Source organism: Vanessa atalanta, chromosome 8 (genome assembly GCF_905147765.1).
Source record: "Vanessa atalanta chromosome 8, ilVanAtal1.2, whole genome shotgun sequence".
NCBI lineage: Eukaryota > Metazoa > Arthropoda > Insecta > Lepidoptera > Nymphalidae > Vanessa > Vanessa atalanta.
In genome coordinates, this window is record NC_061878.1 from 6,649,018 (window position 1) to 6,672,295 (window position 23,278).

Below are 23,278 nucleotides of genomic sequence, written 5' to 3' on the forward strand. Positions count from 1 at the left end.
AAATAAATAAATAAGAGTATAAAAATTATGCCACATAAATCACAAGCATTTACCCGTTGAATCACAATTCCGTTCCTCTGTCTAATATATGAACTATAAAATAAATATCTTGGAAAAAGATTCGACTTTAAGTAGGAACGCGGCAATCAATTGAATAAATACTTTTGACAAACATTTACGCAATTTTCAAAACGACTTGGACTTGTTATATTAATAGGAGCCTTAAATATTGGGACAATCCTAATCTACGTTGTATAAATATATATTATTTTTAAGGTTATAATGTACGAAAGGTATAATAATTCAAAATATCTTCTAAATAATAAATTAACTTTACGTAGATACCCTATTCATTGATAAAGAGGGACATTGTCCTTAATTAATTACCAGCGCTTTGAATGCGGCTACGTGGGCATAAGGAATAGAAAACGATATTATAACATAATTTAATATATTATGTATTATAAGAACATGAAGTCTAAATTTAAAGCGGATTAAATTGCGAATCGCAACTATTTATATCATAATACTAGCTGCGCCCGCGGACTTATGCGCAGTTATTTCAGTTTGTAACTCTTATTGTTACTGAAATAAAATGTTATTGCTAGTTACTTGGTTCAACAGATTCAGATTTTATCTATTACAAACAAATAAATCTTTATTCATAATATTATTATGTACGAATCGGACTATTTTATTGATGTAATAAAACATCCCTCCTTAGTAGTTGTTTTCAATATTATTCTTATACTTAAATAAAATTTAAAATTCTTATGCCAAAATTACATTAACTCAATAACTACACTTTCATGCAAACTACTATTTGTTTTAACCCCAAAAGGTCGTTGATTTCTAAAGATACATTACTAGTACACCTTCACGCTATCAACGGAGCATACATTTTAAATTTCAAGTTACTTCTAACCATACCGTCATTTGTAATGATAATTTGTATTATTTATAGGTAAAGTACACGGAGCACATTCTTCCTATAATTATATTTTGTTATTTTGAAGATTTAAATTCAAAATTTTTCATTCAAACATAAATGACGATACTGACGATCTGACCAAATACAATCTGTAACTTTAATTTTAATAATTAATTTAGTTCTAAAGCGTTTTCAATATAAAATGTATGCGTTCCATTATGAGTCATCTAACAAAAAGAGGGGACGTCATCCGTCATTTTTCAAATTAGGAAGATATCAGACTTGTATTCTGAAGCGTAAATTGTGCAAATACTTTGACATCGTTTGATGTGAAAGGGATTCATTCAAAAGTTTCATGAACTTTGATAATCCTTTAAGACTACAATATCATTATAAATATATCAACGCGTTTTAAACGACGTCGAATTTTCTCTTCCCTCGTGTTGAACAACCATTAATCATAAAAATTATCTCCGGCAAAAGTATGTACTTCATAACGTCATCATACTATATTTTTTGTGCCATCACATGACTCCTCATTTATCATGTAAAAATATTTTTTACAGAAAATTCTTGCTGAAAAGACATCATTAATGTATTTGTAATCCTCTTCAATTTGTTTATCATACTTTATAAATAATAATAAATATATCCATCTACTAGAAGTTTATACGTTTATTTGCATATATTTTGCAAAGACACAATGCCAAAAGCCATTATCTCTCAGTCAACCAAACTTTAATAGAAAATGTGTACACAAATAATATTTAGCTGCATTTGCGGAGCTCTTGCTGTGCAGTATTGAGAAGACGAATTTAATCTTGTATCTACATTGTTGTTTGGTGATAGAGAAATTTTATATATTATTTGCAAAATTTAATAATCTATATTTTAAAGGGTTTGTTTAATCAAAACACTATCTAAATAATATTTTATAACAATACGAGCAACGAAACTCTCGATCAAATTGTTTTTCTTAATGAAATATTGTGGTGTAATTTAGAACGAAGATCACGAGCAGAAACGCCAGACAGCGCGCCAATTATTCTATTATTAATTGTTGCCTTCCTCTGCAGTGTATAATGCAATACATTCAAAAACTAATCATGTAATTTATATAAGCAACTGTTTATTATTTATATAATTAGTCACATAATTGCTTATCTCCATAAATCGACATCACGCTAGTTGAGTAATAACCATAATGATTAGATTGTACCAATAAAGCTATTAACGCTATCCGTGTATATAATATTTCATTAATATGATTTAATTGGCAAAATTGTCCCGCTTTATGTTATACTACGTTTTCATCAAAGAACATATCGTTAAATGTGTTACCAAGAAGTTATGGCGACAATCTATTTTGTAAATGAATTAAATTATCAACAAAATTATGTATACGCATTGTTGCGAAAGTGTTGGTACACATGAACGTCTAATATGTTGGAAACGTTTGCAAACATAGGAACTGTTCCATTGGAAACGCATGACGCATTGTCTACTAGAGAGATTTTAATAACTTTCATATCCCGTTTACACTGTTAATTTTTATATTCATTTGTATAATTTTCCAATGAAAACGGTATATAACAATCAATTCCCCGAGCAATTTGTTCATTGGTAATAAAAACTAAATCAGCTCCACACTAAACTCTGTTTACGCGTTCGACAACATCGTGAACATTCGATTTTACGTCTCCTTTGTGTAATCCCTACTCATGAACGTAAGAGGTCGCCTCAGCTATTGACCCTTACTCTAAACCATTACCCGTCGAGTTTGCTTTACATTATTTTATAATTTTATGTATTAGTGACAATAACATTTAAATACTACTAACATTTATCTTTTATATTTAAAAAAAGAATAACTCATATATAGAGCATGAAATAGAATATATTCTGGTTAAATGTAATTTATTTAAGAACAAGATTTTTTTTTAAATATTGCTATAATGTTAAAACCAACATTAATCTTAGTTTAATCCTGAAAACAACGTCCCAAATCTTTTGAACAACATAATACAATATTTTTTTAGTTTGATTAATACTAGTTTGCGCATATAATGTGTGTGTGTGTGTACGTGTGTGTTTTATAAGCTATCTCTGTGCCAAATTTTATTCAGTATAATTTGGCCGTTCTAGTATGATTGAGTAACAGGCGTCCATCCTAACTTTCACATTTATAATATTAGTAAGATTTATGTGAGTCATAAATATTATTCTAACTAATATTTTTGTAAGCCTGTTTCAAATATTTTATTCGAAACCAACTCAATTTGTCACTTAATCCCACGTTGTATCGCTACTGCTCGCTATATAAATAGCCTACCTGGCGTCTGACTGAGATAAATGCTACTACACAGTTCGCTGTTGACCCGACGCCTTTACTTCAGAGCCTATTTGCTTTATTAAACTAACGCACTGGAAATTTATGTACAAGAAATGTCTGATCTTTTAGTGAAATATAGCCCTCGAGTATGTTATACAATAATGTTTAAAGTGTCACTGAAAGTTTATGTGGACGTGAGTTGAGTTAGCACTGTGGAACACAAGTTCAAACCCGGGAAAGTATCATTGAATTTTCATGTTTTCATTTGGATTTAATATAGATTAGCTCATGATCGCCGTGACGTCACTAAATTTCTTCCACATGCGTATCCAACACATATCCACCAACAATAATCAGCAGGGCGATTCTGTAAGAATTCACTTCGTACCTCACTCGTGAAATGTTGACAACGGACTTTTAATGTTACGCCGTTGTATATGATATAAATTTTATAATAATTAAAGTCAATTTCACAAATTCTGACATTTCACACTCATGTTCGGCGGTTAATTTCGAATTTTTGGTAATGGAATAATATTACTGGAGGCCTTTTCCCAGCTGTGGGATATTAACGGATTATTTTACTTTACAGATACGATGTTAAGGGTATTACAAACTAATTTACCCCCTTAACTTTGCAAGGGTATAAATTAAGGTCGTAAAATAAAAGCCCGTTAAACCTCTTTTGCTGAGGAGAAGCAGGGACGAATATAGTTTGTTAAGAAAAGGTTTTAATAGATTAAGGTCTTATCTGGTGACATATCTTTTAATTATAGAAATAATAAAAAGTATTACGGCCTTTATGAATTTATCCACACTATATGATTGTGATTACATTACACTATAAAACTATTAACTATGTAATAAATTATTTTATATCAATTTAAAAATTACGTTAAATATTATATTTATTAATAAATAATTTATATTTAATCACATAAATATAATTTGATTAATTTATTTACGATGGTCATTAAATTTTGGTTATATTAAATAATTATTATGCTTAAATTGTCATTATTATTAATATGATATTTATCAACTGAATGTGAATATCATATCATAAATTAATACTAACACTGGTGTATCACCAAGCCTTTTATGTATAACGGTTTTCTAAAAGCTTTTTATTTAGGAGTTTATATAAATGTACTAAAAAGACTGTCATAGAATGTCTTTTTGTTATTTTAATCCCATTTGAAGTCAACGAAAGATTAAAATCTATATAGCTCTGGGAAGAATTAGTTCAAGTTTCCAAAGGAGTCACGTTTGGCTTTAAAAATAACCATATCCGTTTCTAAGAAAAGAAATTCAAACTGATACGACACTCCATTACGAAGAAAACACAACGGAGACTCGTAGTTACAAAAAGTTTACAAATATAAATTGAAACTGAACAGAGATTTATCTTTGTCTTTTAAGTAAGACTGGGTAAAGAAGTACCTACATTGAAAAATACAAAAGTATTAGAAAAATATGACTTATCTAACTTAAAAGTAACGTTATAGCCGTGAATGCCCCACGACTGGGCCTGTAATATTTTTAAATTCCGATATAAAAACAAGAATTTTGTAAGACATAGTATTATAAGGAGTTTGTCTCTGATATTAAAATAGCATAGTAACTCTCAGTCTTAGACCTCTTGTCATTAACATTTTGAAATACAGCAGAGGTCTCGTGTTTGCTGTGGAATCGTCTCAATAGTTGTAGATATACTCTATTCCAACCATAAAAGGAGTAGAAGCCAAATAAACAACATTTGACAGAAAATGAGTTGCTTGATTAATCTATGATAAACACTATAGATTTGTGTGATTTGGCATTTTGAACGTCGGACTCTTGTCGAAATTTTGGAAGTAAAAGTGGAAATAATTCGTTCTGTGTAATAATTATAAATAAAGATATATTAATCATAAACTCTTAGTAGTTCTCGATATAGCTGAGTTATAAGCAAATCGCATGAAATACGTAAATCTAAAGTTTGTTTATCTTTATTTCAGTGGAATAGTCTATATGAATATGTATTCTCAGATTGTGACGTGCTGACTAGCAATAAAAGACAGGCACACGTGACAAAACAAACAGCCCGTCGTGAAGAAATAAAAATATGTACATATATTTTTTTAAATGGATATCATAAAATAATTGAAGGTATTCTCACGAGAAAAATTATAAACACAAATTAGGCACCTAAAAATTCAGTGCTTGACTTGACATGAACTTGCAATCTTCTGTTAAGATTGCCTTTTTCTATCCACTGAACCATTTCATCATTTATAATTACAATAGATCTCGGCTGATTTTTACGCCAGGCTAAGCCTACATATATTATTAATTTTCTTCTCGGATTTTTTGTTTTCTTAAATTACTATTTCGGTTGAATTTTATCTTTTAATAAGTACGTGAAATCATTTGCTTCAACCTCTAACGAAAGCTTCATTTACTTGATATTCGATTTTTTTGTTAAAAGTTAACAATGGTTAATTATTTTTTTTCGAACTCATATTAGGTGATTCGAAAACGAACCTGCAGAAACTTATAATTGCAATTAAAACTACGCTACGAAAACATAATTTCCCTTGTTTTACCCAATTAAATTAATTGAGGCGTTACATTCGTTACAATGTAAGGTTACATTATTTTATAATTTTCGGTTGTTTAATGATACTGAATCAAATCAAAATGTTATTTATTCAAGTAGATTCACTTTTGAATCATATTTTAGTCATGTTGCAGTGTTGAATTAAAAGTAAAGCTTCCACCGGTTCGGTAAGTAGATTTTACCAAGAAAAACCGGCAATAAACTTAGTTATTACTCTTCTCCACCAATTTAATTGCAGAGTAGGTCAGTAAAGTACAATTACATTTATTTATATTCTACCTAGAAATCAATAAATACTCAGTCCTTCTAATGATCGATTCATTTAATAATTTTTAATAACCAATAAGTTCTCTTGCCATCATCGACGTTCCTGCTCTTATTGAGCCTAGTGAAATTAGTCGTGATGATGGTGAGAGACCTAATGAACTGACATTGGTTCCCTAGAAACGAGGACGGGCCCTTGTTTGGGACGCTACATGCGTTGACACGCTGGCCCCGTCTCATATCCGAGAAACAATGTTAAGAGCCGGTGCCGCTGCGGAAAAAGCATAATCGAAAAAACGATCCAAATATTCTTATGTCAAATTACTTTTTATCCCATTTGCCGTCAAAACATTTGGCCCTTGAAGTAGTAAAAAAAGTTTCATTAAAAGTATAACACCTCGCCTCATTGCCTCTACTGGTGACAGGAGGACGTTTTTTGGTCAACGGGGAAATGCTGCTATCATTCTTGCCACCATTCCACGCGGTAAAGATTTATACAGTATTTTTTTTAAATTCATAATTGTATATATTTAACTACTAAAGAAATATATACAATTATTAATTAATGTTAATAATTCTTGTGTTATTAAATGTCGATATAACTTTTAATAATGTTTTATATAACATAAGGTACGATAAATGAATGCGTAACAATATATTCTGAATTGGCTTGCTAACTTAAGTATTTATAGCTTATTTAATTTTAATTCCAGTCTCCATTCCTTCACAAATTACAAGAGTATACGATAACATAAAGATTCTGAGGAATTTTAGTACGTTTTATATAAATCTCCTTATATAATTTCACGAAATTCAATACTTATTTACTTCTACATTATAATTAATGTGGCTAACTCTTAATGAGATTATTATGGACCCTTAATGGCCACAGCGAGTTTATAAGACTAAGGAATATTTAATTATTATTAGTTATATGATTAAATGCAGTTTCATTTTATCGTTCAAGAATTTTTGTCATCTAATCGTGATTATAATTTTTCATTACAACGACTATAGAACGATGATTAAATAAACAGTATTTAAATACCTGATTTCTAAAAACGTTTTTAATTTTGTATATATAACTAAATATATTTAAAATACTTCTGCCATCGTAGCGTCTAATGGGAGGAAATATTTTTTAAGGGATTTAAACGTTAGGTGATTGTTGGAATTGTCAATTAACGTTTTTATGGAGAAGTTTATCGATAATGATGATGTTCTTTAGACTAATTACGGCTACAGTGGCCGAATGGCCACTGCAGCCACCATTGAGAATTCAAGCGAGAGTCGCCAACACAAACTTAAACTCTTAATGCAATGGGAAGGCAGAACTCACAAGACCAGAAAAAACACAGGTCCAGGACCATAGCCTTAATGTGTTTTTCGAGGCAATACAGGACAGGGCCTTAAACACTATCATCTTCGAGATTCCAGGCTATTTCAGAGAAAGAATTGACAGAAAAACTGAATAACTTTTTATTTTCCTGTAAGAAGTTAAATTACAAATTCGAACCTTGGATCTCAGAATTTGTATTGGAGAAAGCTTGCCACATCAACGAAGGAAATGTTTAAGAAGAAAGCTAAATAAACTAGAAAAAAAAATCTTATACAATATTTTGAACTTCGTCCATATATGTACTTTATCTCTAATTTATCTAGAGTTTAATATTTAAAAATCATTTTAGTTTAAAAATGCTGAGCTTTCAAAGCAGATCCGAGGATAAGAAAAAGATTATTATAAAACTTCGCTGAGGAGCATAAGTTTAATGAAACTGCCGTTGCGGTCAACTTCTGCGATACACAGACCGAGTGCGATCTTTTTTTAATTTTTTTGCTTCGATGTATAAGGGTTCTTCCTTTTCAATTATGATACTGGGAGTATGTAATTTTTAATTTAGGAAAACTTAAGATATTTTGCGGTCGTGTTCATATTTTTCATGAATGTATTATACTTGTTACTGTAAAAGCTCGAACTACGGCAAATCTTAAGATTTTCCAGTAAAACCTAAGATTTACCGATTATGAATGCTAAACGTCCACAAAACTTTGGGATTCGAACTTTTACCATCATTCACTTGGTTAATCTTAGGATTTACATGTTAGGGTAAGTTTAGTTTGTAATGCTAAAGGTCCGAAAAAGTCGTCCCTTTATAATAAATCTTATGTTTTACTGGAAAATCTCAAGATTTACCTTAATTCGAGCTTTTACAGTAACATATTCATAATTTACACGAGTTTACTTAGAAGGCGTTTGAGCAAAATCATCTCGTACTAGGGGATTATTTTTTCTACTGCCAATCATCAATGTCGGGTTAATTAGCTAGTATAATTACAATCATATGAGATAGCATGATTGGCATACACGAGGCTCATAAAGTCTATCATTGAAATTGGCTTAATAGAGGCCCGATCCTTACTAAAATAAATGATAAAATTTTATAATATTCTTAAGTTTTTGACTTTGAGCAATAATTCCTGTTTCCTGAAGCAATTGTTCCCATGAATACCATCGTGTGTCTCACGTCATCGCTAGATCCAAATATTAAATTTAGCAAACTCGAGACATACTCGTAACTACCAATCTGTTTCGAAATTCGAAACTTGAAATATATTTTGAAAATAATTAAATTATAAATAAGCTAATTATCATAGTATAATTATGTTAGTATCTATTAAGTCTTACCTCACACCACCTATACCGAAATCCTTCGCTGAATACATAGTATTATCTCGATTGTTTTCACAACCTGCCTAATATTGACAAACTGATTACTAAAGCAATTCATTAATACCAATTTAATATATCTTACTTACTGACTATATAATCAGTTGAAGATGTGAGGAAAATATAGTTAATATATGAATTTTGTACTCTTACTTTAGATTTTTTATTTAAAACATACAAATCTCATTAAGAGCTACAAAACAGTTGACTAACAAAGTAACAAAATAGTGAATTATTTTATCTTTTTAATATGTTTAATTTATATTAATATTATAAATAAAACTTAAGAGCTATTAACATTAAGTCCTTTATAAATATTATAAATGCAATTAAAGTAACTCTTGTTTGTTAACTCTTCACGCTTAAACCGCTGGACGGATTTTGATGAGAGATAGTTTGAGTCCCGGGAAATAACAAAGACTACTTTTTTTTATTCACCACTCGAAGTGGTTATAATGGGGGGTGACGTTTTTTGCCCTATAGGTTAGTTCAGTTCAGCTGGTAATAATATAATTTTCATTTCAAGCTTAAATTCTCTTTAGTTCGAAATAATATGGGTAAGGCACGACAATTTTATAAAAAGTAAAGTATGACAAATATTTAACACGACAGATAATAAATATTTATTTCAATTCGCGTCATTACTGACAGAACGAAGATAACGCTTTCCGCCATTTGGTGTATTATTCACTTGAACATCCCTCTGGTAAATGTGTTCCGTTTGACCCACAAAGATAATGGGATTGTCTTAACGATGCGACGTTGTAATACAATTACTTTAAAAAGTTCATCGCTACGAAATAATGTAGGCCTTTTTTAATCCGTCAATTTTTTTTTTATATCTGCTCGATGTTAATAATATTACGTAATGTATTTATTTTGATTTTATAAATTTAATATATTTTAGAGTATTTCAAGAAAAAAAACTTGGTAGAAGGGTCTTGGCAAACCCAGCTATCTGATTAGGTGGTACCTACCACTCAACATATATTCTGTAATACTAAATATTGTTGTGTTCCGGTTTGAAGGGTGAGCGAGCCAGTGCAACTACAAGCACGAGGGACATAACATCTTAGTTCTTAAGGTTGGTGACGCATTGATGACGTAAGAAATAGTTAATTATTTTACGGCGAAAATGTCTATGGGCAGTGGTGACCATTCATCATCGGGCGGTCTATTTGTCCGTCCGAAAAAAATATATAAGCATTTTCTGTTATATATTTCTTATCAGGTAACATTGTTTAATTCAAATCAAAGGAAGCGAAATGCCTGATATTTTTTCTTTTTATTTCAATCTGAATTCAGTAGTATTTGAATATTAATAATAAATTTGTTCATAGAAACTGCCAAACCTTTTAAACAAAACACTAAATAGTCTCAGCAATAGAACCGACTTCGGTAATACGTGGCCTGATTAAGTAATACGTATTCTATAAGCTAATCGTTAAATCCACACAGAGTTTGATACGCGACCGCTGAAAGACAATCAAAACTTCAATCAAACTACCATCGTACCCTTTAACAGTCAATTTCATAACCAGATAGCATATTATATTTAAGTTTTATTATTATAAAATGTTTCCAAATATAATATTACAATGTATTTCAAACAATGTTTCAATTTTACACAAGCTTAGCACTAAAGTAGACTGCTAGTTAAAAATTAATCAAAAACTCATGCTTGATATCAGAGTTATTCGTGTCGACTTTACAACATTAATATGTTAATCAGTAATCTACTCGGAACACTGTAACTATTAAAAGTTTTTCATAAAAAGTAACAATCTTGCCCTTCCGGAATAGACTTGGGCTTGGAGCTTGTTGCTCGACGCTGCCCCAATACAGGTTAGTGTATGTATACATATGTGGCAGATGTTTTATGTTTTTTTTTTTATCATTGAGCACGAAGTATATGCCTTTTTTATAATAAGGTCCTGGGTTCAATATCAATATGGTTTCACGTCGAAAATTTCTCAGTAGAAACCCGGAGTCTTGGATAGCATGTGAAGCCGTTGGTCTTGGGTCTGAACTCTTCCAGTCGTGTCGGATTTGCCGTTCCATCGGATTATCAGAGTGAGGGTATAGAGAGTGCAACTATGTTTATGTCCTGCGTAGTTCTTTGGACTACCCTGACAATGGCCACCGTGATTAAAATCGGTATATCATCAACATCATCAATATTTTTACAATTGTTTGAAGCGTGAAGAAAGAATTTGTATTAATTTACCAAATAAATAATACATAATCGATAGAAATAAATAGTTTTCAATTAGTAGCCGTTGAATTAAAATATTTATAAAATCCTTTTTAAAACTAAATTCATAAATATCATTAATTATCTCTAAAGGTTTACAAAACATAAAATATGAATTTGTGGGCTTGTGAGTGTTTTCCATAAGCGTCCATGATTTTACAAAATCGAAAGCTCTTTGCACATACTGACAATGTTAACATGCCAACGGCACCATACTAGCACACTAAATAATTACTTAAAGGCGTATAAAAAATATTCCAGTAAATAGATCAATTGGTCATGATTTTTTTATTATTAATAACTACAAAAAATTTCAAATACAAAAACAAACGAATCACGTAACTATCAAATGTTAATAATATAATTTACTATTAAAATTATTTATTTATTTTAAACGCTTTGAAGCGAATGTAGTAAAGATTGAATTTTAAATTACACCAACCAAGCCAAATCGTCTTTTCAAATACGTGAATTATCTCCAGAGAAAATGTAATGTACGTTTTATTTTTATATAATGGTAAAATAAAGATTGATGCACTATTATTCTGTTGTTAGTTAAGTTTTCCAGCTCACTGCAACTTCGATCGTTGCTGAAAGCTTTTAATATCTTGTCTCCTCGGTACAGGATCACTTTCAAGTTTAAAGTAACTTCATAAACTCAACGTGTGCTCAGTTTCAAACTAGATACAGTTCCTTTTTTTGAAAGTTTTGACATTTTTCTTATTCTTTGCGTTATTTAGAACAAGAATTACCCGTCGAGATTTCGCCCGCAGAAAGTTGAACGTAATATTTTAGAGAATTTTCAGCATGCTCGTTTATATACGCTAAAAGTCGTATTAAGCCCCGTCTATTTATTTATTTGGAACAAATCGATTTGATGACGTTAAAGATAGATGATAGATGGCTGCAGCAACCATTTCCATTCAAATTTTGAATCTTATTTGGTTCAATCTTGTACATCGTATGTTAAATAGTTTGATTATTACGTTGACAATTATCTTTGTTTGGACGTTGATTATTGGTTAGCAAAACGTTACATGTGGATACATAAATTTACATTGATTAATTTAAAGTTTATGGAATATATAACTTGCTAGGCTATTTAAAGATGAAGGGTAACGTTTTGGATATTAAATATTTTAAGTATATTTAAAATATCTGTACATTACTTTTATTCGTAAAGTATTGTATTGTCAAATTAAAGATAGACACATACATATGTTTATAAATAAATATATATAGATACATCGATAATATATAATATTATACTAAAGGGATAATCTAATTGTAAACAAGATTCATTAGAACGAGAAGCCCTTAAGTTATATTATTGCAAATGAATCTAACGATAGCGCAAAGTACAGTAAAATAGTAATAAAATTTTTGATTGAGTCGAAGATTTCAACTTTTAAGGGTTCACAGTTTATACAGCTGAGCCATAAACCGATACAACCGTAATAAAATTATTTTAATCGAACTAAGAACTCGCATTAGACATTCAGTACAATTTTTGTCAATTTAAATTTGATTAAACCTCAAATTTGATTACTTTATCAATGTAAGCTTTATAAGGGACTCGAAGAAACATTAATTAGTTAACATTTAATGTGAAGACCTTGAAAAAGATTTCGTGCTAATTCTATAACGCTGTTCTTCAAGATGTTCCTGAAGCGAGATCAGATTATAAATCATGCAACGCAATCAAAGGACATGAAAATTCACTAGTGTTTATCTGTATTGTAATCCACAATCTCAGGTTAAAATTCACACACTCTGACCACTGGGGCATCTCAGCTCTCTCTGTAGTAAGGTATTGATTCTAAATTTCAAAATAAATGAATCTATATATTACTTCATTTAAAAAATGATTGTTGGGAAATATTTATTGTGTACATATAGTTATACTTTAGGTATTGCAATGTTAATGGAATAAGGATAATGAATATGCATTTGGATTTATCGGAATTCGCCTCGGATATTGTAAACAGATTAAGGAGTACCTACATATATTAACAACAAACTTGAAGTCTCACAGAGCTGAGATAGCCCTGTGTTTAAAACGCGTGCATCTTAACCGATGATAACGGATTCAAACCCAGGCAAGCACCACTGAATTTTCACGTGCTCAATCTCAATCGCGATGAACTTGCATGTGTCTAATTTCAACGTAATTCTGACACACGTGTATCCACCAACATGCATTGGGACAGCGTGGTCAAATAAGCTCCTAACCTTCTCCTCACTAACTCTTCAGGGTGAGGAGGCCTTAGCTCAGTGGTAAATTTACAGGCTGTTACTGTGTTTGAAGTCTCATATATACTTCTCATGACATACGTGTATGAGTATAAAAGTGCTGTTTAAATGATTTTTATGAAATAAAATTTTGATAATCATTGTTATTGTTTAAGTAATAAAATAAGTACCAGTACAATATTTATCGGCTAATGGTCTAGCAGCTATATACGGCCACAAATCCGAACGTTCTGGAGGATGTTATTGATTATACTATAAATTATATAGACGTTACATTACCCATGTAAGCAAAGCCGCAGCTAACTCCTAAGTGTAGCAATAAATTATATTATGATTTTAGGAAACTATATTATTATTATTATTTTATTATACATATATACAATATGACGTAGGTTGCGAGGTTCTGGCAAAGACAAGGGCACCTTGTCTTAGTCGCCATCCGAACTTGGATCAGATTGGCGTAGGACCTAGGCAGACCGCTTACAAAAGGAGAGGCTTATAACCTAGTCGGATAAGCAGTGGATTTTAAGCCTTTGACGATTGCAATTCTTTTTTTTAATAGTTTCCTGAAAAATAATCTTAAATGAAATCTATTAAATATGAAAAATTAAGGCTTCCCGCCAACAGTTAACCATGACATGGCAGTCTAAGGCAAAGTTCAAAGGTTGCGTTCACGGTACATTAAGCCACGTTTTATTCAAATGGATAGAGCGGGTGTAAGTTATACGAATACGAGTCTCTCGGTGCACCACGGCGATAAAATATAGGTAATATATTGCGGCATTTCGTAAAGGATAAATATTCACTTACAAATAAGTGCCGTTTTAACGCACTACATATGAAACGTATGATGTCTATCATTTAATTTTCTATATATCTTTTATCTTTTTACTGTAATACTCGTATGTATTTCATTTAAACCAGCGACTCGTCTAGGCTTCGCACGGGTGCAATTATTAATAAAGAAAATTATATGATATAAATATATTTTTTATAGCCCACGGCAGTCGTAAATATTATAGCTTTCTACCAGTGATTTTTTATGAGAGATTACTCCCTACGTACAAACAAATAAATTGTACTTCTTTATCATATTAGTGAGAGGTAAAATTCTATACGATAACACTAACAGAAATAATACTCGTCTACTGTTAATGCAACGGGACTACAAATCTCTCCACACTATATTCCTTAATTCGTAGTTAAGTAACTTTATTATGTTGCCAAAAAAGAAAAAATGTAATATCTATGGGATATTTTTTTTTTGCTTTTATCAAAAGTCTAATGGATGAAAACTTCTTTAAAATTAATTTCAATTGTGTCATTATTATCATTGCGTAGCCCCATATTAAAATATTAAAATGTAGCTGGTGGAGAAATATACCAACACCTCTAGGGTTGTATCTGTAAACACAATTGAACTTGCTAAGATTTGAAAGATTATAAATGTCTTTAATATAATAAGTATAACATTATTTAATTAACTATAACATTTATGAAATTATAAAAATGGTGTTGTCTGTCAAATCCTTTATTAATGGTTCTGTGGGTTAGTACATTTATGCACGACGCGACCCAATTATTTGTGTGATTTTGAAAAAAAGGTAAAACCGAGTATTCATAAATATAAATAATATTATTAAATTAAATCAAGCCAAGATAGTATATCTATGTCATTGAAGGAACGCAAACCCATATAAACAAAATATTATCTCTTTGCTGTACCTATTTTTATAATACAGGTAAGCAAATGAGCCATCTAATGGTAAGTGGTTAACACCCCCTGTAGATACCGGCGCTGTTTCGTACAGCGTCTGTATATTAATCATCCTTTATATCACCCGTGTGCCATCAACTTTGAGAACTAAAATGTTATGTCCTCGATGACTGTTATCCTTTAAATCGGAACACAACAATAAGTAAATGTTTCTTTTTGGTGGTAGAATATGTGATGAGTATGGTACCTACCCAGGCCGGCTTATACAGCCTTACTACAGATTTTTTAAATTTTATAACCTTATTTATTATTATATTTTGTAATATAAATGATTTTGCATATCTGTAAGGGCTAATTTTAAACACTACGAGTTCGAATTAAAATATATCCTTTAGTTATACACAATGTACTTATATTGATAAATGCTATATACTTTGTCCTACGACTCACTACCACATAACATAAACATCAACATAGGGTGGATAGCAATACGACGAAAACCGAATATAGCCGAGGAAGCGCGAACTGTAAATTCCCAGGTTAGAGGGGTACCATGACGTCGTACAATTCTGTCACGTGGTTAAATCCTTACAAAGTTACAAAAGAAGTGTTTCAGCGAAACAATTTATAAAATAACATGTAGGCACACTTTTTAGTACTTAGTATAAAACTGTAAAATTGTAGATGCATTCTGTACAATCGGTTTATTTTAGAGATTGGTCATTTTGAGGTAAGAGATTTTAACCTTAAAGTACATACATAATATCGCAGTAAAAACCGCGGGTCACAGTTATTCCTAAAGCAGTAAAAATAAATAAATATTGGACAACATCACATACATTACTCTGATCCCAATGTAAGTAGCTAAAGCACTTGTGTTATGGAAAATCAGAAGTAACGACGGACCACATACACCCAAACCCAAGACAACATAGAAAACTAATAAACTTTTTCTACATCGACTCGGCTGGGAATCGAACCTAGGACCTCGGAGGGGCATACCCATGAAAACCGGTGTACACACAACTACACCACGGAGGTCGTCAGTATAACAAAAGAATATATTTTTAAAATGCTTAATTATTTTGTTACACTTCAAGTTGATTTAAATAGATACAAATTATATTTATAGTTTAACATGACATTAAAATATTTTCAATATAAGTATGTACGTACATATATTCTACTAATCAGTACCCAAATTAACCTGTCCTAAAGATTAATAGTCGCTTCACGTTACAATTTGCCCCGGATTAAGACGCTTGACGTGCCAGATCTTTTACAAGTGTCGGTTTAAGTCTGCACAAGCAACACTAAATACCAAGCGTTTCCTTTAAGAAAGGAAAAAGCCACACAAAAGGCACTCTTTCATAAATCTTTTAGGAAGCATTAGTAAAAGGAACGAAGAGTACCCTTTGCATTTGCGCTGTTTTAATTTTTTTCGCCTTACCATTTATTTATGTGAGTCAACTAATTTTTGGTTGAAAGAAATGCTTTAAAAACTAAAATGAGTCCAACTCACTACCTCCAGGTAATATAAGTATAATAAGTTTTTCTGACGTCCAAAACCTTTTGTTTAAACGTTACATATTTATATAACGATGGAATCAAATTTGACCTTTAGTCCGATTTCAACCAATGAACGAAATTGTTCTTGTACTCACTTGTAGTTAGCTAAAAGTCTTTTTTTTATAACTATCTATTTTTATACGCTAAATTATATCAAAGTGTTGTTTCAAATTATAACAATATAAGTTAATATTAAGCTAGCAATTAAAGTGTCCAATTTTAATATTAATTACTTCAACATTAATACGTATTCATAACTTTATTGATATGGCTTAATAGCTTAACGGATTTAAGTCGAAATTTCAACAACGTCAGTTTATTGCCAGATTATCGAGGTAATTTAAATAATAATCACGCAAAAATATTATTACAATAATAATTACAATTAATTATTGTATTATAATATTTAGTTTGAATAAACGATCGAATTCTAGAATTATTTTCATTTTAAAGTTACTGTGAATTATGACCGTATTAAGTTTTTTGGTAGTACAGAGTTTATCTACGTATATCTACGTCGTTGACTGTCTAGTTGATCTAGTGGCTAGATATAAGGCCGCAGGTATTGATCCTGGAATCGAATTCCAGGTAAGGCTGGTAAAAGTTATTGCGTTTTTCTATCAAAAAAAAATTCCATTACAGCCCGGAGTCTGGGAGTTGGGAGTTTGTACAATTCCATGCTTCGAAAAGCACTAATAGACATTTGTCCTGCGCCTGATCTCTTTTTGGTCTTTTCGGAATTGCCGTATAGTGCTTAGTGCACAAGTCTGCGGAGTAGGCTGATCCTCCTTGAGAAAGGTGCCGTGGCTGAGATCGGTCAAGACGACATCATCTTTTAAGGTTACATTATGTAGAACTTAGAATATTTTGTAATTTCAGTAGTTCGGGATGGCAAAATTAAATTATGTTTTACAATGATGTTCCAATCTCTCTATATTTCTTTTACAATCCCTCAGAATCGTCCAATTGTTTTCCTAATGACCGCTCAATCATTTTTAAAATAAGAAATAGTGTTACATGCCAGTATTAATTGTTATTCCATATAAAATAATATTAATTAAAGTTGTACAAATTATTGATCAATTATTTATAATAATAATTGTATATATTTATAATATGTAATAATCATTTGATATAATTAATTATGACATCCTATGATTTAGCAGCGTATTGGAGGCTAGGGCTAGTCTCTTACAATTTCTAATAATGAATAAAAAGCAAGGATAATAACCTCTTTTGTATAATCCAATACCAAATAACAATAATGTGATATTATATTTCGTAAATGTTTTAAATAAACACGCAGTTCATCATAATCTTAAAAGAGTATTCTCAGCAAAAGAAGATATTACAAATAAACCGATAATGTTTTTCAAACATATCCATATACATAGTTATACAATATACTAGTATGTTTGCTTAAGGAAATTGTGTAATGAGGTGTGTGAAGGGAGGTAATATATCAGATTAATATAGGAGGAAAGTTGTATTTATCAGGATAAACAGCTTTAACCATACATTATATGATATAAGAACTCTTTATTCATAAACTTTCTGCAAAAAAACTTTACTTAAAATTAATGCTTGACAGTCTTAAGGCTTTTCCCACGGGTAGTCGGCACAGTTTCAAATTGCTTAAATTCTTCACCCACAACTTTTCTGTACTCATCTTCAGCATTATGTATTAAAGTTTCATCATCAACTTTTCCAAGTGTTGAATCAACAGGTACATGTGCTTCTAATTTAAGTTTTAATCGTATTTCCCTAACACGAGTCTCAAGAATATGCTCTTTTCGAGCTTCGCGATCAAAATGTTGTACCATAAGATTTCTATCTCGATCACCAGAGTAAGCCATATTATCGGATAGAGTTATAAGATTCAATGAACCTTTTGTGTCTCCTATGGCAACGAATTTACCTTCTTCATTTGGCCTTATATATAATAATGGATACTTAGAAACAGGTAAAACGACTATGGGCTCATAATATTTTCGTAAAAGATCCCAGTAACGAAATTTGCCATCACGACAAATAGACATGTAACTTGAAACTCTTTGTGGACACCATGCTACATCTGAAATTTGCTTAGGATGTGATGTGCCAAAAATAATTGGTGAAGATTGTATATCATCACTCCAAATATTTGTCGTCCAGTCGCCACATGTAATAAAAAATTTTGGAATGAAAGGATTACGTTCAACTGACTTGACTGAACCTTTATGGGCTGAGAAAATAGCACTCATTACTTCCGCATGATTTTTACCTTTACGATTGACATTTATTACATATCCCGTATCAGTACCACATAAGAACTTGGTGGTAAATGTTCTATCAAATTGCAATGCACTTATACCTTCTGTGTACTTAAGACCATCACCTGGGCTTGAAGGAGCATGTATAGACATTACAAGGATATCTGTTGGCCTTGATATATTTCGAACATCCCACCACATGCACTGTCCGTCACTGGAACCACTAAAAAATTCATAATTCAAGCGAGAATGAATATATAAGAGAGCAGTGACAGGATCTCGGTGAGCTAAGTGTATTGGGCTTATGGCAATAGGTTCCTTTTTGGCGCGAATGTCAAAGATACATACACTACCGTTTTGAAGACCTCCAATTATTTCACTTGAGTTAGAAGGAGAGCAGGCTACTTTCCAACAAAATGAAGGAGGAATAAAATCAGTATAGGTTTCTGCAGGATTTTCTATTGCCCAGATCAAACATGTAGTATTTTTATTTACCGGTCTATTAACAGAATAATTTTTATTACAATATGCAACCACAATTTTAGAATCATCTTCATGTGTCCAACCTATAGATGCAATTGGTCTTTCGTCAGGATCATTAAAAACAATAGATTTGCGAACAAAATATTTCTCAACTGGTTCCTCGGAATTTATTTCCTTGAAATACATATTATACATTTCTATTGCATTATTTTGTTCAATAAGATGCTTCAAACCATCGTAAGAATTTAATATTGCACTGACATAAGAGTCATCGCGTTCAAAACGCCTACGGTGTCTAGAAGTGGCTTCTTCGTCTCGGAAATTTATATCTTTTGGCCAACCGCCTTCAACGTGATTAAGTCCTTGATCACGAAGGACAATCTTTTTTGTATTCACATAATGCTCAGATAATTTTACAACTGTTTGACTTTCATTAGAAGTTGGATTTCGTAGACAATATTGCTTTTGGTCAAGTTTATTTGGATCAATTGAATCTAACATTACCGCTGGAACCTCGCAAAACCTGACTTGCTGTCCAAAATCCTTTCTTATTTTTACATACGAATAATTCAACCCAGGTTCCATCCTGTTGGAGGGCAAAAAATATATTACGAGATATCTATATAAAAACTAATATAAGTTATAAGTCCTTTTAAAATATATTTCCTTAAATTATTACGTGTCTTCATCCACTTCTTGTTGACGTAACATGTAATGTCACTCTGACAGTTATTTTTTTATTTAAAAATGATCAACGACACCAGATAATTTAACAGTTAAATACTACTTACACATACAATTATGTTTGTGGAATGTAAAATTCCATAATTATATGTTTAAAATCATATTAAGAATATCTTCCAAAAAAGTATATGAAATGTATGAGCTAGGAATTTATTCAATACAAGAAGTATTATTTTATAAGCATTAATCAATTTTTCAATACAATACAAGAAGTTCAATTAAGTTTAGAGTAAATTGAAATCTTTTATTGATTCACTACAAAGTCGAAAAAATATCAAGTCCATTCGTAAAAACGAAATAGCTGTAAAAAAAATCGTAAACATCACATTTTGTGCTACACGATTCGAGGCACGTTCGTGTTCGAGATCACGTTTGTTGTTTTTTTTATAAGTACCTAATCCGTGATTTTCGTTGTACGCATACATGCACAAGAAACAGGGTTTGATAAATTGCCTGTTCTCGGACGAGAGAGGTTGTTCCTGAAAAATTGATACATAATGTTCTGAGCTGAATAACATATTAGTACAATAATTTTACTCTATCTAACATATTTTTTTTAAAATGAATTTCGTTTTACATGGCACTATTTTTAAATATATATACGGTATAGTATGCTCTAATAATATTCTTTATTAAAACATGCTATATCGTTTCATACACATTAAATTCGGTTAATAAAAGCAAAATGTATACCTATTCATATGGGATTGATAGTTTGTGAGATTATCGCGTTCAATAATACAAACTTTTCTCTTTTTTAATATAATAAGCTGATATAAGCAAGTTGCATTGGAAATTTAACATTATTATTTTCAATGGATTTTATTTTTTAACTTTTAGGAACGATGATAGTATGTATATACTGCATTTGATTAAAAGATACATTGGCTTAAATGAAAATTTATTAAAGAACGAAGACTATGTATAAAATTTAATAAAAATATATATATCCAAACCTGGATAGTATTACAAATATATCTATGAAATATAATGATGCACTTCTAATTGGTTTACATGGATATGCTTATAAGATATACAGTAGAATATTCTGAATTACGAACTACTTCAGAACCAGAGGTGTTCAAGTGTCTGCGAAGCGAAGGGAAAATTACTATTGACAAAGGTCTTAGCGGACGGAAAGCAAATAAGGCTGTTTACAAAGAAAGTAACAGAGTTCGCAAGTTGATCCATCTAGCTAGAAGAAAAATCCCGACTACACAGTAATGTTTGTGTAATAGAATTATTGATAGCTATATGGAATAGACAGCGGTCTGTCTCTGGTAATATATTGTTGACGTGTTGACATGCAAACGAATAATAAATTTAAAAATACGTCGGAGTCATTTAGCTTAAAAATTATTCGAAAGGTAAACTGGAAATAACGACATCGAATGTTGAATCGATAAAAAACATAAAATTTCAAATACCTGAAAACGAAGAACTTCATTAAAAATCAACGTTATATGAGACAAATATATGTTCATATTTGTTTATTCAAACGCCAGCCCAGTGACAAACTTATATAGTACGAATAACTTTTGATACTAACGCACTGTACTGGATTTTACCCACGAGAAAATATTTTTTCAAACCATATGCTACAAAAAAGGGCTTCCTGTGATTTTTATAGATACCATATCTGCATTAAAAAATATCAAAATTTCAAAATTTCAAAGAGAAAATAACTTACGGACAAAAGGGTTGTTGCTTGTCAGAATTGATATGTACCACAGGAATGAGAAGTTTTTGACGAATCAAATGTTATTCGTTCCGCAAATCAGAAAGTACTTTCAATCAAGACTTATCACTCAACGTTTTAAGCAAAGTAATTTATAAAGGAAAATAATACTAAAACCTTAAATGTTATTTTCCATTTTTATTCATATGAAAACTTCTTATATATATTTATCAGATCGCGTCTCAGTACACAAGAAGTTTAGACTTTCTTGATGGACGGGCGACTTTTAATATATTTCTTTACTGAGCTTGAAAACTTTACGTATTTTCAGAATTGGGTGTTATCTTTATTATTCAAGTCAATTAATGACAGCGTCTGAACTTGTCTAAAATGCAGCAAATTGTGGATCTGATTCTTATCTATTAAGATATTAGCACACAAACTTTTAGCATATAGTTATAAAATATAAGTCTAATACAGATGTGTCGAGTAATTTAGTCTGAAAACACTATATATTTTTTCAATAAACATGACTCTTTTATTATTATTATGAGTGGCTACCGTTATTTACAGAATTATCGTCTGAGCTTCGTATTCTGGAGAAGATAAATGTTCTCCGTCTTTTCGGCCAAAGTGTATTAAATCGAGGCGACAGTGGTACACTCCCATGCCTCGAATAGCACTAATGCCTTTATTTATTTGTTTAATCTCTCTGATTGTATGGGACTTACATCCTATTAGATTATGACAATGTGATATTAGAGACACGTTTCTTTGCGAACATACTTGTATCGTATAAAATATCCTACGCAATGTAGATTATCGCTGGAAATGGGGTGTCGATCGAATTAGCCAACTAGAAGATGATTATAATAATTATATTTGAACAAAATTATTAATTTAAACAAATCTCCGAATCGACTGACTTGTATAGCAATTTTTACGCGTAGGCAAATAAAATAATAGAAAAATATCGATTTTTTTTTGTCAACAAAGTTATATGTTATTTTTTTCGGTATATCTGTATTCCTATTTGAACGGCAGCTGTGGCAGTGTGAGTACAGAATTCTTCCCAGACTTCGTGTTTGCGGTGCAGAGATTTTAAGTCATTTAAACTTTTTTTTACAATGCCATAGTCTGAGGGCGAAGGCGCTCATAAATAAAAGACTGACTTTATGGGCGAAGGTACTACTAAAAATCATAGATATAGGCCGTTGCCTTCATAAATAAAATCAAAAAGTACTCATGCATATAACAATAAACAATTGCATAAAAACGAACAATCACTTACGTTATATTTCATTAATAAACCTGTTCTGTTCTTTGGACGAATAGCAATCGGTATGTTTTTCCGGGTCTGGATCATTAATATCCATTACAATTGGACAGTTGGTTTTCAGTGAATATTTCTATAGTATTGAACTTTATTGAATAATAATATAAGGATACTAGCTGTTACGCGTCCGCTCCG

The 23,278-nt window shown here is 31.0% G+C and overlaps 1 protein-coding gene across 1 annotated transcript; it reads right to left on the minus strand.

The window, feature by feature from the left end:
* Nucleotides 1-18,227: 18,227 nt before the first annotated feature.
* LOC125065905 (dynein intermediate chain 3, ciliary-like) lies at nt 18,228-19,970 on the minus strand. Its single transcript, XM_047673763.1, has one exon. It carries the CDS (start codon nt 19,968-19,970, stop codon nt 18,228-18,230), a length of 1,743 nt encoding a protein of 580 aa, XP_047529719.1.
* Nucleotides 19,971-23,278: the final 3,308 nt, after the last annotated feature.